General features: G+C 38.0%; 2 protein-coding genes across 3 annotated transcripts; one reads left to right on the forward strand and one right to left on the reverse strand.

Moving 5' to 3' along the window:
* Positions 1-3,064: 3,064 nt before the first annotated feature.
* DWA2 (DWD (DDB1-binding WD40 protein) hypersensitive to ABA 2) lies at positions 3,065-7,908 on the reverse strand. 2 transcript variants are annotated; one of them, XM_086250519.1, is made up of 14 exons: positions 7,761-7,908; positions 7,581-7,664; positions 7,367-7,499; positions 6,691-6,802; positions 6,379-6,478; positions 5,832-5,959; positions 5,161-5,230; positions 4,639-4,727; positions 4,424-4,469; positions 3,966-4,039; positions 3,803-3,876; positions 3,671-3,729; positions 3,363-3,405; positions 3,065-3,275 (listed from the first exon to the last, which is right to left on the reverse strand). In XM_086250519.1, exons 1-13 carry the CDS (start codon positions 7,803-7,805, stop codon positions 3,364-3,366), a joined length of 1,056 nt encoding a protein of 351 aa, XP_086106645.1. In that variant the 5' UTR covers positions 7,806-7,908; the 3' UTR covers positions 3,065-3,275; position 3,363. The 2 variants fall into 2 exon arrangements, with proteins under 2 accessions (XP_086106645.1, XP_086106644.1); XM_086250518.1 differs by having other exon boundaries at positions 3,065-3,405.
* Positions 7,909-9,328: 1,420 nt separating this feature from the next.
* Positions 9,329-11,947, forward strand: LOC147277988 (uncharacterized). Its single transcript, XM_086250992.1, has 2 exons — positions 9,329-10,111; positions 10,953-11,947. The coding sequence occupies exons 1-2, from the start codon at positions 9,593-9,595 to the stop codon at positions 11,730-11,732; spliced, it is 1,299 nt and encodes a 432-aa protein (XP_086107118.1). The 5' UTR covers positions 9,329-9,592; the 3' UTR covers positions 11,733-11,947.
* The last annotated feature ends 1,482 nt before the right edge of the window (positions 11,948-13,429 follow it).

Consider the following 13,429-nt stretch of genomic DNA (forward strand, 5'->3'; position numbering starts at 1 on the left):
GGGGGCAAAGTGGGAGAAATAAAGTTTCAGGGGGCAAATTGAAAGTCGAAGTTACTTTCAGGGGGCATTGGCGCAAATAAGCCTAAGGATAATTTGCTTCTTCTACATACAACATTTGTATTACAATGTGAATCTTTCAAATACACTTCTAATTAGACATAAAAAGACCAAAAACACTCCTTAAAAATAAGATCGACACCAAAATTAAACATATTTATTTTTAATGAAAAGTGTGACGAAACCCACTCGAGATCTAATATTGTTAATAAGTTGACACAAATTTTTTATTTGGTTGTAATATAAAATCGACTCAAAAATTTAAGTGAATAAAGTACAATAAAACCCTAATATATGCAAACTTCATTTCATCAACTTGTAATTTGTGTTTTTTATTTGGTGGTAATATAAGATCAATTCAAAAATTTAGGTGAATAAAATACAATAAAACCATAATCTATGCAAACTTCATTTCATCAACTTGTAATTTGTGTTTTTTATTTGGTGGTAATATAAGATCAATTCAAAAATTTAGGTGAATAAAATACAATAAAACCATAATTTATGCAAACTTCATTTCATCAACTTGTAATTTGTGAATTTTATTTCATCCATGTTAATTAATTTATTTGAATTTATTTACATTGTGCAGTGGGCTCAATAGGGTGGTTAGTTTTGTATTAACTTACTAACTAATTAATTTTAGAGCATCCTTGTATATATATATGATTAACGCACTGTTTTTCAACTTTAAAGAAATTAATTGAATTAAAACTCTAGCCATTTGAAAACGGATCTTTTCCAACGATATTTGTTTATATATACTTTCTAGACTCAAACCTAAACTGATCCTATCAAAACTAACTGATCCAATCCATTTGAACCATGCCTACCTACACCACTTCCCCACACCCAATTTTTCTTTTACTTTTTCTCTCTTTTTACTCTTCCCTAAAAAAGGTGTTAAATTCTCCGGTTTCAAAATTGTAGGCCAAAATAAATAAAGAATATGAAGGTGTGTCTATGGCATATATGGCTAGCTAAGCTCTTGATTATTAAGGCAAGGGAAAATGAGAGAGAGATCACGTGGCATGGCTTAGAAGCACCAAGTTGTATGAATGAATATGACTGTAGTGAAAGAAATTATTATATATAATCAATACATTAGTACGTAGTATAATTAATTTAACGTGTCATAATATGAGTAAATATTATTAATATTATATTTTATTAATATAAATATATTAGCTAATAATATTTTTATATATTAAATTTATTACACCCTATAATAATATATGAATTACACCCAATAATTTGTTCCCAAGCAGTGAGAATTGTAAAAGCAAGAGATTTTCTCTTCCCATCATATATCCGATAGTGGCTGTAGCCGCCGAAACGACAGGGATCAGAATTCAGAAGCAAGTAAGCAAGCAGCTTCTCTTAGTGGTTTGAGATTTCACCACGTGTCACTGCTCAGTAGCTTGCTTGCATCATAATGACATGGATGGCCGGGCCACCTGTTGACCATGGCCTTCTTTTTTATTTTTTGGCCAAGGACCATGGCCTTCTTCTCTTCTATGGATAAGCTAAAAGCCTCAAACGATGCCAGCTTACGTGTAAAGCACAACGTGGCAGAATGAAAATAGAAAAATTCATGATCAAATGGATGCCACGTGTCGAGCTTATAAAACGTGTAGGAGTACTTGGATCTCTGCTGTTGGACGAGGAAACCAAACCTATTTTTCTTGCTCCTCAATCCTCATATATTCGATTCTTCTAGGTGCATGTCCATTGTCCCCCGTGTTTGGATAAGCTTAATGTCATCTCTGGGAAGAATATTTAGGCGCTAACAAATCTATCTATATCATCATATCTCCCTCTCTCTCTACTCTCAACAAAATTATATAAAAAAAAAATAATTGAAATTGAATGGATATCTGGAAGAGGGTTGTGACTTGAGAGCCACATCTGGATTTTGACATTTGAATGCCTACTCATAAACTTTTAGAATTTACCATTCAATAGCATGCGCGTTTGAGGGTACACGGTCTCCCTCAACTGCTTAGCAATCAATTGCTCTACATGAAGAGCTGATTTATTTTTCTAAAATTTCCTTCCAATCGATATGAAAAACCTTAAATAAAAAAAAAATGATACTGGTGGAAGTTTGAGAATATGGGATGGCAAAAGCATGTGGAGGAAGAAGGAAACCAGAAAAGAACACGATTAGCACACAACTGAATATTTTTAATTTCCAAATGCCATGCTGCCATTTTTATTAATGGGGACCCATCCCAAAGCACTCCACACAGACGCGAGCTTAAATCAGAATTAGTTCTATTCGCACTTGTTAAAACAACAAATTCGTTCATACATGTCTTACACCTTGGAAAAACAATAAATAACCAGATTATACTCTCTTTTTCTTTTGCTTTCTTCGATTATTTAGTCTCTTACGGAAAATTACGAGCCAGCTGCCAGCCAAATTGTTTCAAGATCGATAATGGAATCAGCTCTCAACCAGTTATGATCTATAAATCCAGGTCAGACTCTTTAAGTAAACATATATACTCAACTCGTAAGGGGTAAAATATATATATACAGAGGAGTGCTCTAAAACTAACTAGTTAGCAAGTTAATACGAAGCTAATCATACTTTGAGACTACCACGTAACTAATCTCATAATCCGAACCGTCAATTATTTAGACCATACTTCAAAAATCATCTTTGCAAAAAATCAACTAAATCGGAAATCATTTAGTCATCTAATTGAGATCAAACAAATAGACAATTAGTGTTTTCGATAAAAGCATATAAATAGTTGTTGTTATAATCAAATGACTTCCGATTTTGGAGATTTTTTACAAGAATGATCTTGAAAGTAGAGCCTAAAAAATAGACGGTTCGGATTTTGAGATCACATTGTGCGGTGTACCCAACAGGATGGTTAGCTTTGTATTAACTTACTAACCAGTTAGTTTTAGAGCATTCTTGTATATATATATATATATATAATACGAAAGTCATTCAATAAAGACCAAGTCTAGATGAACTTTACTCAACATATACATGCCAGTCCATATCTCAACATTATCCATTCCTGTTTAAGCAGCATTGTATTCACAAGTAGTAATACACCCAAAATTCTGTGGATGTTTGAATCAGGATAACATATATTTCCATATGAGGCATGTAAACACAGAACATAATACATCCAAAAATCTGAACTAGAATCTAATCATCCGGAAGAGTACACTTTGTGGTCTTTTTTACTGACCTACCAGAGATGAGGGGCAAACAAAGATGTTTAGAACTACGAGCACCAAGTAGACCAATCATAGCAATGGAGCAGTTTGTGTCAAACCTTATTTCCTGGAGAGAAATGGTTTCACTGATTCTACAACCACCTGTTTTTCATGGAAAAGCAAAAGTTCAAATAATTAGACTGCCAAAATGTCGAATAATTTCATCATGACATTATACGGTCCACATCAGACAATTTCTTGAGTTACCAAGCACAGTTCTTCACTAACACAGACAATACATGCCTGTTCAAACCTTGTGACAGTATGACCCATTAAAAATATATATATACATATATATATATATATGTATATATAACTTGGTGCTTCATACTGTTTTTTCCAGACTGCAGATTACTAGTGTTCTTACCCTCCCATCATAGGATAATGATGCAAAGATCCAAGGCTCACGGGAGCTCCAAGCAAGGCCTACAATTTCAAGTAAAAACAGTTAGTTTCAAATTAAAATTAAGGTGTATGCCCAGGGAGTTGCGGAATTTACCATAAATACTGTCTTCATAATCACTGTAAGAGTTGAGCAATGGATCAATCTGCCTAGTTGGTGAATCAACCAGGCTGCAATAAAAACATGAGAAGAACCATAATAAAGAATGTAATTATTCAGCATGTAACTATTTCTGGAACATCGGAAGCAAGAAAACTACCTTTCAGACATTGTCTCATCATTGCTAGATGGAGAAGCCAACCACAGGTTGACAGTTGAGTCTGTACCAGAACTCTGCAATAACATAATTTTATTGCAAAAGCTTCGATATTAAAAACATGTAAAGCACAGTTTTTGGTCTCCTCAACAAAGTCAACATATGTCCACAGAAGGAGAAGGGGGGGGGGTATCACTGCGGAGTATGCTGGTGCCATGGTTTGAGGCTTAAATGACAAAGATAAAGGAAGGTTATCAATGTAACACATCCAATCACTGAGACCTGAGATCTCTAATGATCCAGGGAATTTAAAAAACCCACTTACGTGACATATGTGCAGCACACTAATCCAAAAATTTGCATGTGTATGCACAAATGTGAGTGTGTGTGTGTGTGTGTGTGTGAGAGAGAGAGAGAGAGAGAGAGAGAGAGAGAGAGAGAGAGAGAGAGAGAGAGCCAACCAAAATCAGACCATCATACTCAGGGTTACACCTGACAGCCCATGTCCTGGAAACAAATTCAACATGTAACAATCAGACAGCTTGCAAATAATAAAACTTCTTACACACAACTGACACTCAATTATGAAGACCTCAAAAATGTTACAAAAAACAAGAATTCATTAGGGAAAAAGATTATTTAATAGATCAAAATCGATAGTGCACAAAATAGTTACCAGTGTGTGTGTCCAGGAAGCTCCTGGATAGGAACCTTTGGCTTCCTAAGATCCCATATGCGTATCCCGGATTCATCTTCTGCAGTCATCTGTAAAAATATTAACAATTTGTGGTATGGTAAGAGGAGCAAAAGGTAGTGATATACTGTCTACATGAGAAATTTAAATAAGGAAAAAGAAAAAAACCACTATATGAACATCTTAAACTCAGTTAGAAGATAAAAATATATCATGCCATTTTTGTTTTTGGTGAATTAAGTCAATTTACTAATATGATAAATGATGCCATATAAAGTTGAAAGTAGACAGATTTCTTGTGAGATGACAGGTACTGTAACTCATTTTCAATGCAATCCAACAGTTACTACATGTCTCTCTGTGTGTGCATGTGCACAGGCATGTAAGTTATGCAACACACCCTTCAATTTCAATGGCATAGATATACATATATGGAGAGAAGGAATAAAATATAGATATAGAATGGCACAATCACACTCAGAGGAACAGAAACTACATTCTTACAAGCACATGTTTCTTCTTCGGGTTATAATCAACATTGCGGACATGAGCATGCTCAATTGAATTTGTCTTCCTGCATATAAACAATTCCTATTGTTGATCAAGTAAGGATTTTGATGACAGATTTACATCATTATGAAGGCAAAGCCTCATTCAAGAAACAGTGCCTAAAATAGTTTCCTTCATTCTTGGTTGATTAGAGTAGTGATATATGTACAAGGAGTCTTATAAAATCTAATTGGCAAGATGATGAGGGAGTCTGCAGTACAATGGTAGACATCCCTAAGAAATCCTTTAATGTGAGCTATTTTATTGAAGACACCCTTCACATGCCAAATACATGGGAATTGGCATTTTGTGATACACAAGTTGTGACTTGTGACTATCAACAAGCACATTAGTTTGTAAGAAAAACTTGGCAATACTATTTGTGCATTAAAAACTTCCCTGTTCATAATCAATTGAAACAGAAAACCTGGAGTCATAAATTAACAACACTGTCTACAAATAAAAGCTATTAGACTTGCTGTAAAGTAAGCAAAAAGGACAATAAATCATGAGGAAAAACTGAGTACATGCTTCAAAAAAAGACTCAACTAAAATTGTGATCATCCAGGTTGGTCCTGATTAACAAATAAAGCAAAGTAATTACATAGAATCAAAAGAAAGCGTACTTCATTGTTCGTAAATCCCAAAATTGGATGGATGATTCACAAGTTGCTGCAACAGCATTCATGTCATGCGGATCCCATGCTCCACCAGATAAGTAGTGCAGGACGCCAGCTGACTCCTGTGATTGTACCTGGATTCGGTAACAAGACCTAAATAAGAATCAGTCTTACAATTTGAATTCAACTAGAGACTCCATCAACTACTACAAGCTTTTGCAGGAAAGGTTTTAAATGTCTTAAAAAGCCCATCAATAGCTTTCTTGAGGGAACAAGATTCAATACAGATGTGTGTGTTTGTGCATGGGTGTGTGTGTGTGTGTGTGTGTGTGTGTGTGTGAGAGAGAGAGAGAGAGAGAGAGAGAGAGAGAGAGATTTTGTTATCTTTCTCCTCCATCCCTCTGTTCCTTAGTTCATGCGTCTGGGAAATAAATTTTGATGAAGTAGGAATTCATATTAATTCTAAATCTTTCCTCTTACTTAGCCATAAGTACATACTATAATCACAAATGATTGACAAGACATCTCTTGATAAATTTCATTACAAAAATACCTGAGCAGTTTTTTTGGACAAATCTAAGCTCCACAAGGAAAGATTTTCTTCATCAATGCTGATCAGCTTATCATGCCTTCCAGATGGCCACCAAATAATGCTGAATAAGAGAGTCAAAGAATAACATGGCAGGTCCAATAAGTCTAACAGACAATACAGAGTTTACTCAGTTCCAAAATAAATAACAAACTTTAAAGTATTTGCAATATACAAAATAAGAAAAAATAATAATAATAAAAGATAAAAGTGGAATTCATGGGAACACAATTGGGTAACTAAATGCCCATAGAAAGTCCAGGGTACGCAAATCACCATTTAATCTTGCCAACATGTGTGTCAAGGGAGGTAATTTTTTCCAACTGAGGGGAATTCAGTTCGCCATATAACTCAGGGATCTGCCATATTGCTGCTCCATATGATTCACCTTCAAGCGCATTGAACTTTATAAGACATCTCCCAATGTCTGAGATAATAGACTTGCAGAGAATTGAAAGTAAAAACAAATATAAAAGAGTGATAAAATAAAAGAAGACAATTTATAATTACTCTTACAAGAATAAACATATAGAACGACAGGAAAAATAAAGAAAAATCCATCCAATTAATGCTGGAAAAATGTAATCAAATTATTTTGGGATGTCAAAACATAATAATGGTTTCTTGAAAGGTTCAACGGGTATCAGGCGAAACAGGACTGATGTTCCAAGGCCAGGGCAGAGATCCAACACACAACCAGCAGTCTTTCTCTTTCTTTGGCTTTCAGCTGTACAATTGATAAGCTTATCCTAATCAAATTCCCAATTGTGATTTTATCAACCCCGCAACTCCCAAAATCATCCAAATGGATTGCTAACAAATCACTCATTGGAATATAGCAACTTGCAAGCATCATTCGAGCACCATTCAGATTGCATTGTAACAAAACGTGCAACAAGTAACTAAATAAACAAATAAGATCAGAAGAAAAAAAAAAAAGGAAACTAATTACCAGTAGAATAAACAGTAGAGAAGATACGCTGGTCGAAGGGGCAGGAAGCAAGGTCCCAGATCTCATTGGGGTGCGAAAACAAACCCTCGCACACCAGCTCGGTTCCATCTGAAGAGAGCCGAACCAAATGCACCTAGTCCATTTCAATTCCATTAGATCCAGATCCAAATTAGAAACTCCGATTATGTTCAAAAATTCATGCAAGACAATAAACCTCATTTTCTTCTTTGAGACTGAGAGTGCCGGTGATGAAGCTGGTATGATCTGTGTCCGCTTTCACATCTGATATGCATCTGGCCTGGACGTCAAATACAGATGATTACAATCAAAATTAGGGCTTATGAATTTGGGGAAGAAATAATAATGGATTAAAGGGAGGGGTTTGGGTATTGACCTGGTATTTCAGACCATATCCGATGCCCGATGATCCTCCTTGCATTGCTGCTGCACTGCCCTGATACCACGATCTTTGTGGACTTGTTGCAGGCAAGCCGCTTGCAAGACTGACACAGTGATTACATTTTAGTTTTTACAACGGCCAACGCATTTTATTTTTCTTTATTTTTTTTTCTATTTGGGACCGATTTCGTATGATAAGCCGCGCAAAAGCCCAACAGAATTTGTTTCTTTCGTTAGTAGCCCAACATAAAAATCTTGGGATCTTCATTTTTACATTAGTAGCCTGTAGTCCTAATAATTTAATTTTATTAATAAAATGTTAATTTTTTATTTTATTCTAATATAAATTGACTGTTAAGGAGAAACATTTAATTTTAAAATTTTAAAAATAACCTAGGAACCCATCCCACCCAACCCTGCAGCCCCACCTACTCCACTTACCGGCGGCCGGCCCGACTCCGGCATTCCCCATCGCCGAAGCCGACCACGCAGCCATCGATGGGATATCCCTCGTAGTCGTAGATATCACCCCTATAAAAGAAAAACCCATTGAATCTTTAAATTATGGCGAGCACCAAAAGTCCATAGCATTAACCCACTCCTCGTTCCTTTTTCTTCATTTTCTCTTTTTTGTTCAATTCTTTTTCTTTCTAACGTTTCACTGAAAAATTTATTTGTTTTATTTTGGAGTGCTTTGCTACATCACAACTTGATTTTCAAATTCTTTCAAACTGAAAGTAACCCTTTTCATTCTATTTGGTTGATTTTGTCATAGAGGTTTTTTTTCAAAAAGACGCATCTTGGGAAAATTTTTGAATGGGTTGACTATTTTTTGAACTCTTCTAATTTTCGGTGCTCACCATCCAGGTGAAAGGACAACATCGTTCAATGAGTTTAGAAAAGGAAAATGGGAAGTTGGGTTGCACGGGTGGCAAAAGGACAACATCGATCATCGTTCAATGCATCTACGAAGGTCAATTAGGATTTCCGGTGGTGATGAGGGGTGGCGGCTGTTGATGGTGATTCCGGTGGTGATGGTGTTGGGGTTAGGAGGTGGTGATGATGGTGTTGGGTTTAGGAGGTGGTAAACATATTAATGAGAATGACTGATTATGATTCTTGTTTATTCCGATTCCTGCTCATTCCGATTCCTGCTCATTCTGATTAATTTTCATACCAATTTTTGCTCATTCCGATTCTTATTTATTTCGATTCTAATTTAATAAACATGTCTTTAAATTGAAAAATTCGGAGATTGAATACAAACGGAAAATACAAAAATTCGGATATGAATTAGAGGTGGCATACCCGGTCCCACCCCGCCTTATTGTCATTCCTACACAATATATTTTGTACACTAACATTGTCAAACCATTTACTTAACCAATCCATTAACAACACCTTCGCTCCACTCTCACTCTCCTCCAGCATTAAAAATAAATAAATAAACAAATTAAAAAAAAAAAAGTTCAATTAAAAGCGGCACACTCAAATATGAAATATCACGTAATTATACATTTATACCCCAAGGGAAAGGCTAACTACATCTCCTCACGCCAAAAGGCCTTGTGATCTCCCTCCACCTGCACGGCTGTACAGTCCACACCAAAAAAAGAAGACTGAAAAACGGAAAAAATCAAATGAAAAAAAAGAAAGCTCATTAAAGCTGAGAAGTAAACCCAAAGTCACCCAATTTTCTCATACTCTTACCTCTCCAATTGTTGTATCTTTGTGTGTGGATTTGGTTGGTGCCTCCTCCCATGGGAAAAATTGGATCCAACAACAAGAAGTAAAGGAATCGATGCTAAAAATCAGAAGCCCCAAAATATGAGCAGCATGTCTTTCGGCAGACGGTTTTCAGATCTTGATTGGCGGCTTCTCCTCTTAGTAATTCCTCCCCTCTCTCTCATAGTCTTCCTCTCACTTTCTGCTGCTCCCACCAACCCCTTCTCCTCTTTTGCTCCCATCCGATCCTTCCTTCTCGGCGGCCGTGCCTTCCAGCAGCCGCCGTCGGACAACGTAACCGCCGCCGTCAATTCAACTAATTACCCCTTCTCCAATCGGAAGAAGGATGACTTGGGACGCTCCAGAATGGCCGTCTGTTTGGTAGGTGGGGCCCGGAGGTTCGAGCTCACGGGGCCGTCCATTGTGGACCAGATTCTAAACAGGTACCCCAATTCGGATCTTTTCTTGCACAGCCCCATGGACCCCAACGCCTTCAAGTTCTCGCTCCTCAAGACTGCGCCTAGGCTCGCCTCCGTCAGAATCTTCCACCCCAAACCCATCGACGAGACCAAGTTGCAGCTCCGAGTCCTAACCGCCAAGAACTCGCCCAATGGCATCCAGGTTTTCTTTTTAATTTCTGCCTCATTTTCCTTTAATTTAGTAATTTCTTTTTTTATTATTAATTGGGTTTCTTATACGCGTCTAATAACGGTGCTTGCATTTAATTCTTGTTGCGGTTTTGTTTCCTTCTTTTTTTCTTTTTTCTCCTCGTAGTTATTTAATTTTTTGCTCAACCAAATTAATGAATTATACCAAAGTTTTGTGAGGGGTTTTGAACTTTCCTCACTTCCTTTCAAATCACAAATTAGATAAGCTATCTTAAAAAAAAAAAAAAACAAATTATGAATTCGTATAATACAAGTTCAAAGCTTAAAGAATGCAGTCACGTTCTCGTGGAGGCGTGGAGCATGTGATTGAATACTTGAATGATTATGCCGGACAACCTCCACTGAATAATGGATATTATTAATTTTTAGAAAAAAATAATAATAATAATAATGATATGGTTGTAGGCTTGTAGCTGACTAGCTGGGAGGAAGGTTAAAAAAGTCATCTTCTCTCTGCAATTAGTATTTATTATCAAAACTAAAGAATTCATGAGAGGCTGGTAGTCTGGTAGACCAGCCGTCAGCGGCGGTCCCACCCCAAGTCGAAACCGTTTTGGAAATGTCAAAAATGGAAGTTGGAAAATTGGCAGTACAGCCAAGTGCCACCCAGGCTGCCATTATGAATCTTCTTATCTTATAATATAATTAAAGGAAGAATTAAAGCCTTGTTATTCATTAATTCTAATTTCATTTGAATTTTTCTACTTACTGTTGTGTATAATTAATTTTGAAATGAAATGAAATTGAAACTTATAATCGAGCAATTAAAATGTTGTGGCGGGTGTGGTGTGCAGGGTCTGTTGCAATATTTCAACCTGGTGGAAGGCTGCCTAACTCTAATCCAAGCATACCAAAAACAAAACAACTTCACCTACGAGTGGATAGTCCGAACCCGAGTGGACGCCTACTGGAATGCCCCGCTCCACCCAAAATACTTCGTAGCGGGCCAGTACCTAGTCCCACCCGGCTCCTCCTACGGCGGACTCAACGACCGCCTTGGAATCGGCGACCTCAACACCTCCACAGTCGCCCTCTCCCGCCTCTCCCTCCTTCCCCAGCTCGACTCAGCCGGCTTCCACCAACTCAACTCGGAAACTGCCTTCAGGGCCCAACTCACCACCCAAGGGGTGCCTTTGGTCACAAAACGACTCCCCTTTTGTATCGTAACAGATCGTAAGTACGCGTTCCCGCCAAGCCGTTACGGAGTGCCGGTGGCGTCGCTGTCAAGCCCAGGCCCATTGAGTGGGACCAAGTGCAGGCCTTGCAAGCCTGTTTGCCAAGGCCCGTGCGTAGCGGACGTGATGATGGGCCTATACAGAGGGTGGAGCTGGACCCACTGGGCCAATGGGACGCTCCAACTTTGTGATGCGCATGGTGACTGGGAAAAAGGTTGGGAGAGGATATTTGACAGAGTTGCTGGGAAGAAACTCGCTGCCGAACGAAAGCGAGTTTCGGCTTTGACGGTGGAGCAGTGCATTCACGATTTCAACCAAATGAAAAGCCGAACTGGGAATTGGGATACGCCGCCAGTGGAAGAGATTTGTAGGATAGGCCTGGCTGTGCCCTCCAACTGATCACTGTCTGGGCCAGTTGGCCTGGCTGCTTTTCTTTCTTTTTTTTTTTTTTTTTTCAAAAAACAAAAGAGCTTTAGCGATAGGGGAAAGAAGTCAAGAACATAGAATGAGGGTATTTTTGGGTTCGTAGAATCTCTGTCTTTTCTTTTAAAAATTATATGGAATGCTTTGTATTATCTAAAAGATTAATCTACACAAGTTTGAAACTTTGAATATATCAGGGTCAACAATCAATATTTTTTTGTGTGGGAAAATAAATAATATTCAACGGAATAGTTTTCAGAATTTTGGATGCGCATCAAGAAAAGTCAGAAGGTGTCTTGACTTACTACGTAACTAGTGACAGGGGATGAAAGAATCAAGGATACAAAATTGGTTTTGTTCAAGTCTAAGTCTCTATTCTGCGTTTGAGTGAAGTAATTTGAAACTACTAAGGAATTCACAAATAACGGAATTTAAAATGACGTGATTTAAAATTTTAGAATTTGTAAATTCTCTTGTTTGGATAAATGTAATCATAATGAAATTTAAATACGAAATTTATAATAGTTTTATAAAAGAGTGATGGTGATAGTTGCAACAATAAAAATGATGTTTGTGGTAAGTTGACGATGGTAGTAGGGGTGATGGCCCACGGGCGGTGGGAGAAATGGTGGTGGCAAAAATTGGGATATTGGAGGTGGTGGCAACGGCGACATTGGCGGTGATGGTGATGGTGGTGGCGACGGCAACAGCGATGGTGGTGGTGATGGCATTGGTGATGGAGGCGGCGGCGGCGGTGTCAGTGTCGGTGGTGGTGGCGGTGGCGGTGGCGGTGGCGGTGTCAGTGGTGGTGACGGTGGCGGCGACGGTGGTGGCAATAGTGGCGGCTGTGGTGGTAGCGGCGGAGGTGGTGTTGGTGGTGGTGGTGGCAGCCGGCAGTGATAGTGGTGGTGGCGGTGTCGGTGGTGGTGGTGGTGACGGTGGCGGCGGTGGCGGTAGTAGTAGTGGCAGAGGTGGTGGTGGCGGCGAAGGTGGTGTCGATGGTTGTGGTGGTGATGGTGGCGGCAGAGGTGGCGGTGGTGGTGGCAGTGGTGGTGACGATGGTGGTGGTGGTAGTGGTGGTGGTATTGTAATTAATTGGCAAGGTAATTGGTAGACACGACTTTTTTTTTATTTTTATAAAAATTGGAATTTTGAAAATGACACCAATTTATGTGGAATTTAAACTTGGAATTTACAGCCTTCAAATCCCAAGTTTTTTTCCACATAGAATTTACAAAATTCTATATTTATGGACCCAAACAAGAAAATTAGAGCATGTAATTTCTTAAATGCTGAGTTTTGTTTAAATTCCAAGTTTTTTTTCTCCATCCAAACACACCATAAAAGAAAAAGAAAAGGTATAGTCTCTACACGTGCTTCAGAATTCAAAACCGGCACCTAACCTTAAGGGGGTGTACTCAATCAAGACTTTGAAAGACTTTTGTTAAATTAAAAAGTTAGGAGGTACTCAATCAAGATTTTTATATACTTTTAAAAAGTCTATGAAAGTCAGGGGGTACTCAATCAAGACTTTTAAAAAGTCTATGAAAGTCATACGGTACTCAAAATGTTAATGACTTTCACAGATTTCTCAAATCCATAGACTTTGAAAGACTTTTGGCATTAAAGTATACATACCAAATCTTCTTATTTCTCTTCCATTCCCCCTCCCC

The sequence above is a fragment of the Dryas octopetala genome, chromosome 7 (genome assembly GCF_963921425.1).
Source record: "Dryas octopetala chromosome 7, drDryOcto1.1, whole genome shotgun sequence".
NCBI classification, from domain to species: Eukaryota; Viridiplantae; Streptophyta; class Magnoliopsida; order Rosales; family Rosaceae; genus Dryas; species Dryas octopetala.